The 14,720-nt window shown below is 37.8% G+C and overlaps 1 protein-coding gene across 12 annotated transcripts in view; it reads right to left on the bottom strand.

Moving 5' to 3' along the window:
- cobl (cordon-bleu WH2 repeat protein) overlaps nt 1–14,720 on the bottom strand; it is a 131,500-nt gene that overhangs the window by 45,159 nt on the left and 71,621 nt on the right. For 5 of the 12 annotated variants that reach the window (XM_057339495.1, XM_057339497.1, XM_057339498.1 and 2 more), the window contains 6 exons: nt 13,892–14,102; nt 12,047–12,275; nt 11,807–11,851; nt 10,870–10,958; nt 10,525–10,590; nt 3,569–3,733 (listed from right to left, as the gene is read on the bottom strand). In XM_057339495.1, coding sequence (XP_057195478.1) covers nt 3,569–3,733; nt 10,525–10,590; nt 10,870–10,958; nt 11,807–11,851; nt 12,047–12,275; nt 13,892–14,102 — 805 coding nt within the window. The remainder of the gene's footprint in view (nt 1–3,568; nt 3,734–10,524; nt 10,591–10,869; nt 10,959–11,806; nt 11,852–12,046; nt 12,276–13,891; nt 14,103–14,720) is intronic. The other 7 variants (XM_057339496.1, XM_057339503.1, XM_057339504.1 and 4 more) reach the window with 7 other exon arrangements.

Below are 14,720 nucleotides of genomic sequence, written 5' to 3'. Positions count from 1 at the left end.
TATCATTTTAACCATTATACCGCATGACGAAAATGTGTTTGTATCAGTGTTAATTTCGTTAACGAAAACTATGACGAAAAGTATTCGTTAACGACATGTTTTCACTGACGAAAACGAGACGATAACTAAATAAAAATGAATGCATTATAACGAAAACTGTAATAAAAATACTGACATTTTCGTCAACTAATAAAAACGAGACGAAAATATTCTTGTCCCACCTGGCGGACATCAGTTTGCGCGCATGTGCTGCTTATCTCATATAAACGGCAGAGAGAAGTCTCTGGGAGAAGGGGAAGCACAACATGTATTCTGTGTCTCCACGCGGTTTACAAAGCGTCTATTTTCCTTCACGATCGCCGGTAAAACGCCGCAAACTTGAAGCGCGACTGCAGGCGAGTCACCCCGAAACACATTACGAAGGCAAGCTCAAAGGTTTTTATATGCCTATGTTAACTTAACACAATAGTCAGCCAAAAGAAACCAGCGCTGTCCTCTACTGATTATAGAAGTGATGAAGTGAGTCAAACTGTACATTCCAACCAATATGTAACATGTTTGCATGACTAAAGAAATGTAATACAATTTATATAATATGTCTTTTTGAAAGCTATTTCTCATTCATTGCTGTTCAAGCAAAGACAGTGCAGCTCTTTCTTCAAAGAGCATGCCATGAGCCAATAGCCTTTGAGTGTGAGCCCTGTCAGAGCGTTTCATTGGTTGAATGAACTGACGCCCACTTAACGAGTCAATTGAGTCAAATGGGATTGAATGAACTGGAACATGTCGTTCATGGTCTAATATTCTGTGTTCCAACAATGCAAATCTAGTTACTGAACTTTTCTGAAAAATAAAGGTAATGACCTGGTTTAATTTCATTCTAAGGTAAGTAAATTATGTCAAAACAGTTGAATCTTTGTATGGAACATTTAATTACACCAAGTAAATGATTTAAACCATTTAGATTTTAGTAGACTAAATATAATGTATATTTATTCGACTAAAATGTTTTTCATATTTCGTCGACTAAAACTAGACTAAAACTAAAATGATGGGGTGACTAAAATGTGACTAAAACTAAATTGCATTTTCGTCAAAAGACTATGACTAAAACTAAATCAAAATTTGCTGTCAAAATTAACACTGGCTGGTGTAATAGTCGATCTGAAAGACGCATATTTACATAAACAAAAAAGATGACTAAGATAAAACTCAAATGACTGTCGTGGACTAAATAGCACCGTGTCTATACGGTCAGCGTGACAAAGACATATAACGCATTAGAGACTTATATTGTACATTTTGTCCACACTAGATATAGCGGTGCGACGCTCACAATCCCTTAGAACAGCATGTGTCGTGCGCATCGTGAGCAGTGTTAATTTCGTTAACGAAAACTATGACGAAAAGTATTCGTTAACGACATGTTTTCACTGACGAAAACGAGACGATAACTAAATAAAAATGAATGCATTATAACGAAAACTGTAATAAAAATATACTGACATTTTCGTCAACTAATAAAAACGAGACGAAAATATTCTTGTCCCACCTGGCGGACATCAGATTGCGCGCATGTGCTGCTTATCTCATATAAACGGCAGAGAGAAGTCTCTGGGAGAAGGGAAAGCATAGGTGTCTCCACGCGGTTTACAAAGCGTCTTATTTTCCTTCACGATCGCCGGTAAAACGCCGCAAACTTGAAGCGCGACTGCAGGCGAGTCACCCCGAAACACATTACGAAGGCAAGCTCAAGTGTTTTTATATGCCTATGTTAACTTAACACGAGCTGCTGCATAACGTGAAATGCAACAAAGTCAGCCAAAAGAAACCAGCGCGTCCTCTACTGATTATAGAAGTGATGAAGTGAGTCGAACTGTACATTCCAACCAAGTATGTAACATGTTTGCATGACTAAAGAAATGTAATACAATTTATATAATATGTCTTTTTGAAAGCTATTCTCATTCATTGCTGTCTCAAGCAGAGACAGTGCAGCGCTTACTTCAAAGAAGCATGCCATGAGCCAATAGCCTTTGAGTGTGAGCCCTGTCAGAGCGTTTCATTGGTTGAATGAACACGCCCAACTTAACGAGGCAATTGAGTCAAATGGGACTGAATGAACTGGAACATGTCGTTCATGGTCTAATACTCTGCGTTCCAACAATGCATATCTAGTTACTGAACTTTTCTGAAAAATAAAGGTAATGACCTGGTTTAATTTTATTCTAAGGTGAAGTAAATTATGTCAAAACAGTTGAATCTTTGTATGGAACATTTAATTACACCAAGTAAATGATTTAAACCATTTAGATTTTAGTAGACTAAATATAATGTATATTTATTCGACTAAAATGTTTTTCATATTTCGTCGACTAAAACTAGACTAAAACTAAAATGATGGGGTTGACTAAAATGTGACTAAAACTACATTGCATTTTCGTCAAAAGACTATGACTAAAACTAAATCAAAATTTGCTGTCAAAATTAACACTGCGGTGTAGACACGGTGTAAGACTAAAATAAAAAATAGCTGACAAAATTAACACTAATTTCAACAACCCAATTCAATCCGCAATTTATTTAGTGTAACAGAAAAGTATTTTTCTCATGAGAACACTTCATTAAAGACTTAATACATGAACAATATCAATCTGAATTCCGTTACATATATTATACATTATTGTACTGCTTATGGTGTATTGCACTGCCTGCGCAAAAGCATGTCCCCTGTTTAACTTTGTTTAATTATGTGTATAGTCATGTTCACTAATTTGTGTTTGGTCCTGTAAATATTACTGTAAGTCCAAGTCTGTAAATGTCACTGTATAAGATAAGCAAGTATCCCGTAACTGTGACTAAGTCTGAGCCTCCAGTGTCCAGTTTCCTTGACTCAAAATAGTCCATTTCAGTTTCCTTGACTGAGAAATACAATAGTATATGACTATGTACTTTTCATCGTTTATAATGTTGGGATTGTTTATTCCCTGAAGACATTATTAAATTCAACTGACATCTGTGGTTGATCTTTAATGTGCTTATGAAACAGCAGGTTTAAGGGTATTTCTGTGAGAGCTATTGTATTTAGATAACAACTCACTGGAAAAACTTTATTACATTAAAGGTTATAACTCAGTCTAGGATCTGGCGAGAGTTTATTAAGTCTATTAAGGTCTCTGTGTAATGTGTAGAGTATTTTAATGCGCTGATCTCACATTGGGCTCTGATGATGTCAAGACCGGATCAGGGTGAGGTGAGTCAATAACCTCGAGCCTCTTAAAGAAAAGCATTTCATAATCCTCATCTCAGGCATACTGAGGTGCACACGAGGTGAACAAACTTTCATAATCATCAGGCTTCCATGGGTTCAAATGGATACCGAATCACTGGGATTTGCTCTCTGATGCTGTGCAAAACATTTTCATGTATTTAAGGTGTTGCGTTCATCATACTACTAAAATAAGATGCTTGTGTACAGTACATTTCTGTCGGTGCTCTGAAATTATTAATTTGACCGTGTGAGATTAAGACAATGCTTGTTAATGTGCTTGTGTGTCATAGTTCAAACCTGTGATGTCATCGTCTGAGTAGGTGCTGGAGGGGGTGCAGGAGCCCTGCGTTTCTTTAATTCCACTTTCGGGGACATCCTGGAGATGTTCATCACAGACTGAGACTGACCCAAAGTGCTAGGACGGGTCTCTACACACAGGCCACTTGGCACCACGGTCACACCCTGAGTACAACACAAAGAGAGACCAGGGAAACAAACACATTTGTTTATGCTTGCATTTATGTTTACATTCACATTTAATTATAGACAATTAACAAGAACATGTTTACAACTGGCTGTATGTTTTACATAAAGTAGAACTGTAGAAGAGTTGAAGTTGAAATAGCAGAGAGTAAAATAGAATGCATTAGTGGTGCAACGGATCACAAAACTCACGGTTCGGATCATAGTACGGATTTTGGGTCACGGGTCAGATCAGCTAATGTAAATGCTCATCATCGTTTTATTATTATAATATGAGCGGTTTCGAGAAAAAGTTGTGAAAAAAACTGAAGATACCTGAAGATATCAACAGATTCATTTAACAGAGAATCTTGTTTCTAAACAGTAAATATTACCTTCTTGGCTATGTCATACAGTATGCATGCATTATTTTAAAAAATGACAATATGCATAACAAATAAATATGATATAAACATGCTGTCAGAGTAAACAGCTGACAAATGGATCTCTAGAGATCAGATTATAAATGTGACACGTGTTTTGAGGTGGCGATCATGAAGTATCTCGACTGACTTTCTCTCGTCTTCTCAAATGCATTACCGAATTATGAGTGAGCATCACATCACATCAAAACTGATGAAGTGGCGCGAGTTTCAGTTTTTTGTGGATTTCTAATATGGCACATATTGGATTGCGTCATTTGACACAACATTACTTAAACCGCTGAGTAAAACTTGTTGTAAAGTTAAAGTTGAGATTATGCGAGAAAGCGCTTTCATATTGTACTCATCGAGATCCTAGAGAGAGAGCGAGAGTGCGCTAAAACTCTCTTTTACTCTATGATGTATAAACTTACAGTTGAAGGAGTAGTTCACCTTCAAAATGAAAATTCTGTCATCATTTACTCACCCTCTTGTCCTTTCAAACCTGTATGACTTTCTTTCTTCCGCATAAAATGAATATTTATAATGATAATTTATCAAATGTGTATTTTGCATCTAATTCGGCTTAATTCTCTCAAATTCTATAACGTAAAACAATCTATAATTTATTAATTGCCTTCTAAGAATGCAGAATTTGTTCAACAATAATGTTGTGACATTTCCACTTCCAAAATAATGGATCTCACATGCAAACCCAAATCATTTTGTGTGTTATTACTTTTAGTTAAATAAGTTACATAAAAATCTTCAAAAGGCAGCGTTCCCTGTGAACGACTTTTATTTATCACACTGCAGTTCATGAGTTCAACACTATATAATCTCACTAATATCCTGTGCGTGTGAGGGTGTCTAACAATAGTCCTGCGGTGGATCCAGAGTTTAGCCCCTCAGGAGAGGCAGGTAAGGCATAAGGCCACTGTACGTTCAGAGCCGCACAGCTCCAACACTCTGAATGCCATTTAAAGGCCAGAAGGTTTAACAGAGGACAGCAAATCAATAACATTTGTGCTGGAAATGTCACGACCTGCTCATGGAGAGAGGCTGAGTTCTGAGGGCATTACCCTTGCCATGACCCCACAGTCACATGCCATAAAGCAGATGTTTAGAACAGAGACTTGTAACATACAGTATACAACAATAGTGAGGAGAGATCACAGCAGTATTCAGCTCAAATTCTCCTTTTGTGTTCTTTTGAAAAAATATCAGGAAACTGGTTTGAGATAACATGAGGGTACAATGATACCTCCACATTCCAGAGTTCCCCTAATGTCTAGTGCACAATGAATGAATTAAGTTCATCTGCTTTTATGTTTGGGCGACAGGAAGATGCAGATCACATCTAGTCTTATAGCGCGAGTATGAGCACCACACTTTGCAAAGACTTGAATCTGATATCTAGTCATCTAAAGCAGTGTTTCCCAACCCTGGTCCTCGGGGCACACCTTCCAGAATGTTTTAGATCTCTCCCTATAAAAAAAACACCTGATTCAACTCATCAATCAGGGGTAGGGCTGTCACGATTATGAAATTTGATTGACGATTAATTGTCTGATAAATCATTGCGATTATGGCGATTAATTGTCTGTTTTAGGGCTTTGGCGATTATGCCGATTAATTGTTTGTTTTTGAGCTTTGACATTTAATTCTCATTCATTTTTGATTCAGCGATTGAAATGACCATATTGTTCTGAATACAAGACTATGTTTTTTTCTTGGAAATACATCGGAAAAAATTGGGTCATCATATATTCAAGGTTTAGGCTTTTACCTGTCATTAATACAACCACCAAATACTTGTAAATTAAGTAAATTCATCAGGTGTGAAATGAAGCCACCGTTAAAATACTATCAGTCATAGAAAAGCTTCTAGTCTTTTTTTTTCTCACTTGCAAGACTACATTAAAATTTTACTTGTGTGTTAATGAAATTTTGGTAGACTGGTTTTCACACTGAGATTTGCTTAAATAATATTAAATTGTACTGCAGGTAATTTGTATATGTTTTAGTTTTTGTTTTAGTGATTGTGTTGTGGTGGTACATTTTACAAGTATTACCATGCTTTAGTAACAATATATACACTAAAATATGCAATATGCAGATGCACTACAGCTCCCCCTAGTGTCTTCTATAGAGATGTGCGATAATTGCGATGATCCGAAATCATCGCGATGAGGTCAAACAATCGCGATGAGACGATTATTTAATAATCGTGACAGCCCTAATCAGGGGTTTCATATAGGGAGAGAACTAAAACATTCTGGAAGGTGTGCCTCGAGGACCAGGGTTGGGAAACACTGGTCTAAAGCCCTTTTCACACAGAGATCCTGGAAAATACATGGAAAATGTGTCCAGGAATTTGTCCCGGGATCGTTAGATTTTGTTCATTCACACTGCCAGTGATTTTCTGGAAACTGTGCATGCGTTCACACACATTCCGTAAAGTCACGTGACGTAATAAACTGCAATGTAATGTTATGTGCATTTTTTTCGTCATGAAAATAGGGTTGATCACGGTGAAAGATATTTCCTTGCGGTCTTTTTTTGGTTATTCTGTGGCATATATTATTGCCTTTTGCAAATGACAAAGACATCAATTTTAAAACAACATTTTTATTTATATTTTTTATTGGTAAATGCAGAACAACGAAGAGGAATGAGGCACAAGAGCGCAAGGTAGGCTATAGCACAACAAGATTAAGCTAAATATAAGCTAAATATAAAATGTCATATCAAAACAAATAAAAGCAAATTGTTCTGGCTTGTTGGGTGCAAATTTACACAGCCGGCTTGAAAAACTATAATGGAATGCTGCGAAGTTAAAACTAGGCAGTATTTGTGCGACATAGCCTAATACAAAATGCACGGCATAATAATTTTTCAGTAATATGATGTAAAAAAATGTGAGTTTAAAAATACGTTTAGCATTTTTTTAAAACAAAGGTTGAGAAAAGTTTTTTAGCATTTAGATTTTGTAACCATTTCGGAATAAGCTCATGTAGATTGAATAAAAACCCGTTAATAGGGTCTAAAGCATATTGCACATAATGCTATAAAAACCATAAATAAACACTTAGGTCAGTATATGATCATCATGTTTATATTGTTTACAATGTTTTTTTTTGAGAAAAACAAGCACATAAATGTTCGGGTAAAAGTTTGGAGTTAGTCGGTTAACGGTGTCTGCTCAGAAACTCGTGGCTTCTCCGTAGTGCAGCACGAGCACGGCAGGTGCACACACAGCCGTGTTTTAAAGGTTGGTAAGCGATCAAGTTTATTGACGCGCTGTGTATTTTCGTGTTAATAGTTTTGATAAAAGTAATTTCAAATTTCAACTCTTGCATTCATCCATGATTTAGCTAAAGACAAATAGTAGGCCTATTTTTTTAGTTTTCGATTTACTAACGAATAGGGATGTAACGATTCACCGTGAGCCGGTTGAAAATCGGTTATGATGAGTGACGATTCAATTCGGTTGAGGCTTGAACTGAATCGCAATACATTTTTTGAACAGCAGGGGCCGCTATTTTCACTGCAAACCTAAACGTGGATGCTGATATTTCTTAAATGCAAAAAAATCCAAGAAAAAGACAGTATTAGTTTGTTTATATTAAAGAGACTTTTTCTATTATTAATTTGTTATAAAATCACAGTTTAGTTTTGTTATTTGAAATAAAACATTATTTTATTATGCAAAGAAACGTGAAGCATTTAAGAAATAATGCAAGGGACGTTGTTCATTTCTAATTTGTTTCAACTCATTTTTTAAAAATAAATCGTGAGTAAATCGTGAATAAATCGCATCGTGAGATCAGAATCGTGAATCGCATCGCATCGTGAGCTGAGTGAATCGTTACATCCCTACTAACGAACAAAAATTACTCGCTTAACTACAGTATATTTGTTTTCATAGCCAAATTATTTACGATTTATTATTGATGTGTGTCATCACTACACGGCTTTTAAGGCATTGTTTCTGCCTTTTGTTCACACAGGGCGCTTTCTGGGACTGATCCCATTAATGTTACTAGGTCCCCTTTCCGGAATCACTTTTCGGATCAATCCAGGATGCGTTTGTGTTCACACAGAAGGCACTCTGGCAATGCTACAGCATTTTTTTGGGATCAGTGGTCTGTGTGAATGGGGTTAAAGAGATGTGAGAAACATTCCCAAAAAAGACAGAAAGTTCAGCTGTCAGCTGGAAGGAGAGACAGAGAGCGAGAGAGAGAGAGAGAGAGAGGGCAACACAGACTATGCAGTATTACAGCTTGACTGAAAAAATTGTGACAAACACAGACATACTGTCGTGATTCTGCCTCATCTTGTCATGTCCTTCTTGATCTTGTGGCAGAATCACGGCAGGATCCCTTGTTATATGTGAAGAGAGATGTTTTGGCCCTTTTGGGCCTTCCATATTCTCCCTCTCTCCGGTGTTGCGTCTTTTAGCCCCGCCCTCTCGATCCCTCGTCAACTTCTCCTTAGTGTTTAATCCCCGTCACCTGCCCGTCACCCTCCCTGTATTATTATCCCTCGTTTGTATTCCCCAATATATTGACCTCGTGTCTCTTGTCTTGTGCTGATTCGTTTTGTGCTACTTTGTACTGTTTTTTGTACTGTTTGAATTACCTCGTATTCTCAGTGTTCCTCATCTTTGTAAGTGTTACGTTTTGCTCTGCCTAGTCTTGTGTGTGTAGATAGTTTAGTCCTGTCTAAGTTTCATGTAGTTTAGTTAGTTGCCTTGCCTCGTCTGTTTTATCCCCCTCGAGGGTGTTTTGCTTTGTATTTTTGTAAATAAACCTGTTTCCGTCCACCGTTGTCTCCACCTGGGTCCTCATTTCCACGATCATGACACATACGATTCAAACCGGACACCATGAAAACGTACACACGCACCAACACAAACAAACACTGACACTTGGAAGTGCAGCAAGACAAAATAATCACAGCTCTCCATCACGGCCGCTGTCATTAGACTACACAAGCTCGCTGCTAAAAGTTCAACACCTCTTTTTTTCTTCACGTCCCTAAGAACGGAATGTTCAAAGCAGGAATGGCTATTAGCGGGTTATTTAATGGGAAATCAGTTACTGCGACGTGTTGGAAATGCCTCTTGGCACTGACTGTGATGATGTTCCATACAGCGTGCACCTGAACGTGTGTAATTACAAGAACAGGGAAGATCCTTTTAAAAATTAGGCACTGGGCCGTTTAGCAGGGTGTATCTGAGACTGACAAAAGCTGACATGTTAGAGATAAAGTATGGACATCTGTGACCCTGGATCACAAAACCAGTCTTAAGTAGCACGGGAATATTTTTAGTAAAAGACAAAAATGCATTGTGTGGGTCAAAATTAACGATTTTTCTTTTATGCCCAAAATCATTAGGATATTAAGTAAAGATCATGTTCCATGAAGATATTTTGTAAATTTCCTACCTTAAATGTATAAAAACTTTAGTTTTATGAGTGGATGGTCTGCCACAGTGCCCCTGATTAACAACTTCAAAGACAATTTTCTCAATATTTAGATTTTTTTGCACTCTCAGATTCCTGAGTTTTAAATGGTTGTATCTCAGCCAGATATTGTCCTATTTTAACAACTCATACATCTATATAAATCTTATTTATTCAGATTTCAGATTATGTAAAAATCTCAATTTCGAAAAATTGACCCATAAGACTGGTTTTGTTGTCCAGGGTCACATCTGTGCTATTGGGCGCACGTGCCAGAGTCTGTTCAAGAACACAATGTGTTTTTTGGAAAAGAGAAGAGAGAGGGTCAGAGCAATCTGGGTGTGAAGATAAGATCTTTGGCAGCTTGAGTATGTGTGTGTGTGTGTGTGTGTTCTTGTTGTAAGAGATGATCATAAATGTGGCACATGAAAAGCATGTAATAAAACAGCGAGAGAGAACTGTAATGACCTCAATGAAACACATTGTGTAACACTTCTAAACCACACGAACTTGTGACAAGTGATCCGAAGCATAAACATCCACATTGTTTACCTCAAATGTGTGAAGGGCTTAGGTGAAAACATGAAAGGAGTGTCATTAATAGTGTTGTGATTAGCAAGAATACATCATAAAGAAAATAGCATGCTTTGTGCTCACTCCTGTGCCTTAGTGATTACCGACACCTAGTGGTGTTATCTAGTAGTACATACTTCATGTAGAATCAAGAGTTTAGCACAGTTCAGCATTAACCAATCAGAATAGACAACCAAAATGATGTTTAAAAAAAAGCCACTATAAATGAAACGGTAGAGAAATGAAACTGCATATATATTAAACTATATGAAAGAGATGAGAGTACAGTAGCAAAGGACAGGGAGGTTAATGGGTTAGTACTTACATTCTTGTTAGTATCAGCATTGTCAACAACACTATCACCATCAAGACTGTCCATGTCCTCAGACATCTGAAATGGGATTGTAAAACTAGCACTACAGTCACACTTCATAATATCCACAAAACCATGAAGTTCACTGCATATAGACTGCTACTGGAGTAAATAACAGTGATAGCTTTCATTTTCACATGCTTGGTTATTCTAATACACCAGTTCCCTCCGGTATATTCAACCACCCAGTCAATATTACAGGTTATGGTCAATGAAGTCTGAGTTTCAATGTGCAGTATTCAAATATACAGCCCTGTAAAGACATAAATATAAACACAATGTATTCCTTTGTTTTACCTTTGATTTCCTGCGATTAAACTTCAGGAATCCCAGCAGCCCCTTCTTCTCTGAGCCACTCAGACTCTGAGTGGAGTGAAGAGATTCTGCTGGAAGACAAATGCATTTAGTGGGCATCTTACACAAAAACCAGAAGTCAAGAGATGGGTAATGGTAGTAAACATTAAAGATTTGCATTTCCAGATGAAAATGATTTGCAGAATGGAGTTTTAGGTTGCTGTAACTAATGTTTTATTTTGAATAAAGATGTGCATACAAATAACAGTTATTGTGCAGTGAATGAGTAAATGGACCAATCACAATGTTCGGTTTGCAAGCACATGTCAGCACATTTGTAACTCTTAATGAATTTGTCAAATATGTCAACCTTAAATGACACAGTTTGCACGTACTGTAACAGTTACAACTCATTTCTTGTACACTTTTTCTACAATGCATTGCAGTCTAACAAAACACTTCACTCAATTACCACAAAAAATACAGAAAAATGTAGAATAATGTAGTTACACAAACGGTAAACCCATACACAATCTGTCTAATTAAAGAAAGCACATGAAGTGTTTTGAAAGCTTTTGGCACCAAGTAAAGTGCCATTCCTGTGACATGTACTACATTTCAACACAAGATGGCGCTACTCTTCTGTGATGCTGCAAAGCCTCTACTGTATATCCACACATCTACACTGCAAGAGCACTACATCAGTTGAATTAGCAAGACATCGAGCAGGTTATTCTAAATGCAAAAAATTACCCAAGCATCACACAAAAAGCACAAGAGATGAAAATATAAGACAAACACTGCATGTCTTACATTTCATTATTAACAGGTTAGTTCCATTTTAAAATGCATGTTCTACGACAGAGACATAAATCAAGCCCAGCATATTCAACTACACATAAAGCCCTTGTGCTTGAAATCATCTACACAGCATTAGTACCTGAGTAGCTCAGGGCAGGTGTCAAAGTCATTTTAGGCTGGAGAACTGAAAACAAATCAAGTTATAATCAAAACTCAAATATCATCTTAACCACTACCCTCACTTCATTCACGATTTGCTTTGCTATTTCATTTAATACTTATAGATTAATTACAAAAGAACATTTGGGATTAAAGACAACAGACCGTCTAAGTGACCAAAGGGTCTCTTAAACAAATACACCATGTGTTTATGCTGTACCTAGGGTCTGGTCCAGGACATACAGTTCCTTGATTTCCAGATCACTCAAGGATTTGTCCAAGTCCAGCTTGTGGTTGCTGATGTTGTCTGTGAGCAGGAGAACACGGGCTGGATCAAACTCGCACTTCTGACAGATAACAGGCACCAGGGTATGCAGGGGGACCAGTGGATTTACTCGCAACACCGCCTTCTGATTGCGGTGATAGTTCACCACCAAACGCACGCTTTTCTACAAAATATGAATAAAAAGAAAGAAACAGGCAGCTAAATAACCAGGCTTTAATAGAGAAAGGAATTACTGCAACTTAGTAAATAACTTATATTTAATATATAACTTCTATTAAATATAAACACACTTGGTTCTAATAAAAAAGATCAAATTGTGAACATGCACAGTGCCAAGTTACATGTTTTGTTAACAAACAATTTATTGAGAACAATTGCAAATCTCAAAGAAAAGCCTCAGACAGCATCAATATTCCTATTCATGAAATTACTCTTCTACTATGCAAATATTGTTCATATGAAAGTTTCAGCTGGACAGGTAGACACAACAGACCTTTTATGTACACAAGCATGCAGACAGACAGCCAACACAAACAAGACAAGTTTTTTGCCCACTTAAAGAAAGTGCCATTTGTTTGTCCATCTGTCGTGTCTTAAACCATATTTGTAACGTGATGGATATAGTATATATAAAGATATCAACACTAGACACAGCCTGGTGCCATTCTGCATTGACTATTGACAACCACGTCCTACATAGCGGAGCTGCTTTTTCACTCTTGTAACATTCTTGGTCTTTTTTATCTCAATTTAACCACAAACCAATATTTCCATTGATTGTGCAACATGTAATAGCCGACATAATATACAGTCAGACATCACAAAATAAACACAGCTGAAACAACACCCTATTCCCCTGGTCATAATTATGCAATAATGACCTGTACATATTTTTTATCTTTTTCTTGCAAAACACCATCACACACAAAAAATAAATTGCGGAGCCGACATGTGGTTGTGTGTCAATACACAGAAAGCCTTCCATTTCTCTGCTTATTCACTTATGTGTTGTGTGACTGCTGTAGCCCAGTGACAGGCTGTATGTTTGCTGTTGTAACAGCAGAATCAGAGGGTCAGACTATAGTGAAGAGCCTCTAACTCTGGCCAGAGGTCAGACATGAGAGAGAGAGAGAGAGAGAGAGAGAGAGAGAGAGAGAGAGAGAGAGAGAGAGGCCAACCAACCTGGCTGAGGAAGAAATAATGCATGGTAACTAAAGGTAAGACTCTCATCAAATATTCACACATGTGGGGGAGAAAAGGGCACTACAGAAAGAGAGAATGAACACTCAGAGCACAACCTTTTAAAGACACACTGTACCTTTACTCGAACCCTTTTATTGATGACTCCACCCTCCTGATGCAGTACATGGGGAATAATTACTGTGCCATTAAAAGCAATATGAGTTATATGCTAGATCAAGAACACACAACTAAATAAAAAAATGAATCAAAACTATATAAACCAGGAAACTTCGCACATGGGATGTAGACAAACACTTGCCAATGCTTGAATCTCTTGGAGGGATGTATGTCTACATCCGTGATCTATTTACAGCAGTATTTTCTGAGCCCCCTTACTGTTCCATTGATATTTATTCATTTAGCAGACGCTTTTACCCAAAGAGACTTACAAATGAGAGTGCACTTTCATTTTTGTAAATGATCCAACAAAAGCTATCCCAGGACTGCCACATTACGATCTTTGAAAGCTTTAATGCCATCAGCCCTATATGTTGTCCAGCACGGTTATAACACGCAGCGTTTCAGACAGTCACTCACCTCTGGCACTTTGGGTGGAGGTTTCCGTACCACTTTGTCCTCAAAGACTCGTTCTTTGATCAGGGCGCAGGAGATGTCCAGAGCGCCCAGCAGGGCGTTGGGCTTGAAGGCGACGGGCTGAGCATCAGGTGACAGCAGCTCCAGGGTGTGATATGTTGGATTGAGATGGTACTGACTGCACAGATCCACCAACAGATCCATCAGAGCTTTTCTGAAGAGACAAGGGGAGAAACAAGGACAGAGAAAGATAGAGTTACTTGACAATTAAGACTTGTAAGAGAGAGAGAGAGAGAGAGNTGCTCGAGGTAAGGGTGGTGGAATCGCTAGCGGGACTGTGAGTGCCGGGATCGGAGTTAGTGGTTACAGAGGGAAGCAAGTCCACTACTGTTGCTGTGGTATCAGCAGCATGCCTGTGAGAAGAGGGGGAGGGAGAGAGAGAGAGAGAGAGAGAGAGAGAGAGAGAGAGAGAGAGAGAGAGCTTAGGTTACAGGTGTTACGTAAAGCAGCAAACTGTTACATGAACGCTGGTCATACAGGTTTGGCCTCACTAACCAGCTGTCAGTAATTGAACTGTCACCTATCAAAAACTGCTATTCATAAATAATTAAACACTACAGATGGCTTTATTGCCTTATCACAACATTAGACACAAGAGCATCAGTGAGATCAGTAGGTGATGGGGTCTGACTCTCTATCAGTGTTTTTTACCAAATGTCTTTGTTGTTTTTCTAAAACACATTTGGACTCTACTATAAGCCGACTGCTTTGTGAACAAGAGCCACAACAGTACTATTTGTACATGTATTTAGGAAAAGGTCCTAAATTATTT

The sequence above is a fragment of the Triplophysa rosa genome, linkage group LG8 (genome assembly GCF_024868665.1).
Source record: "Triplophysa rosa linkage group LG8, Trosa_1v2, whole genome shotgun sequence".
In the NCBI taxonomy this organism is placed as follows: Eukaryota; Metazoa; Chordata; class Actinopteri; order Cypriniformes; family Nemacheilidae; genus Triplophysa; species Triplophysa rosa.
This window is presented reverse-complemented; position numbering and strand designations above follow the sequence as displayed.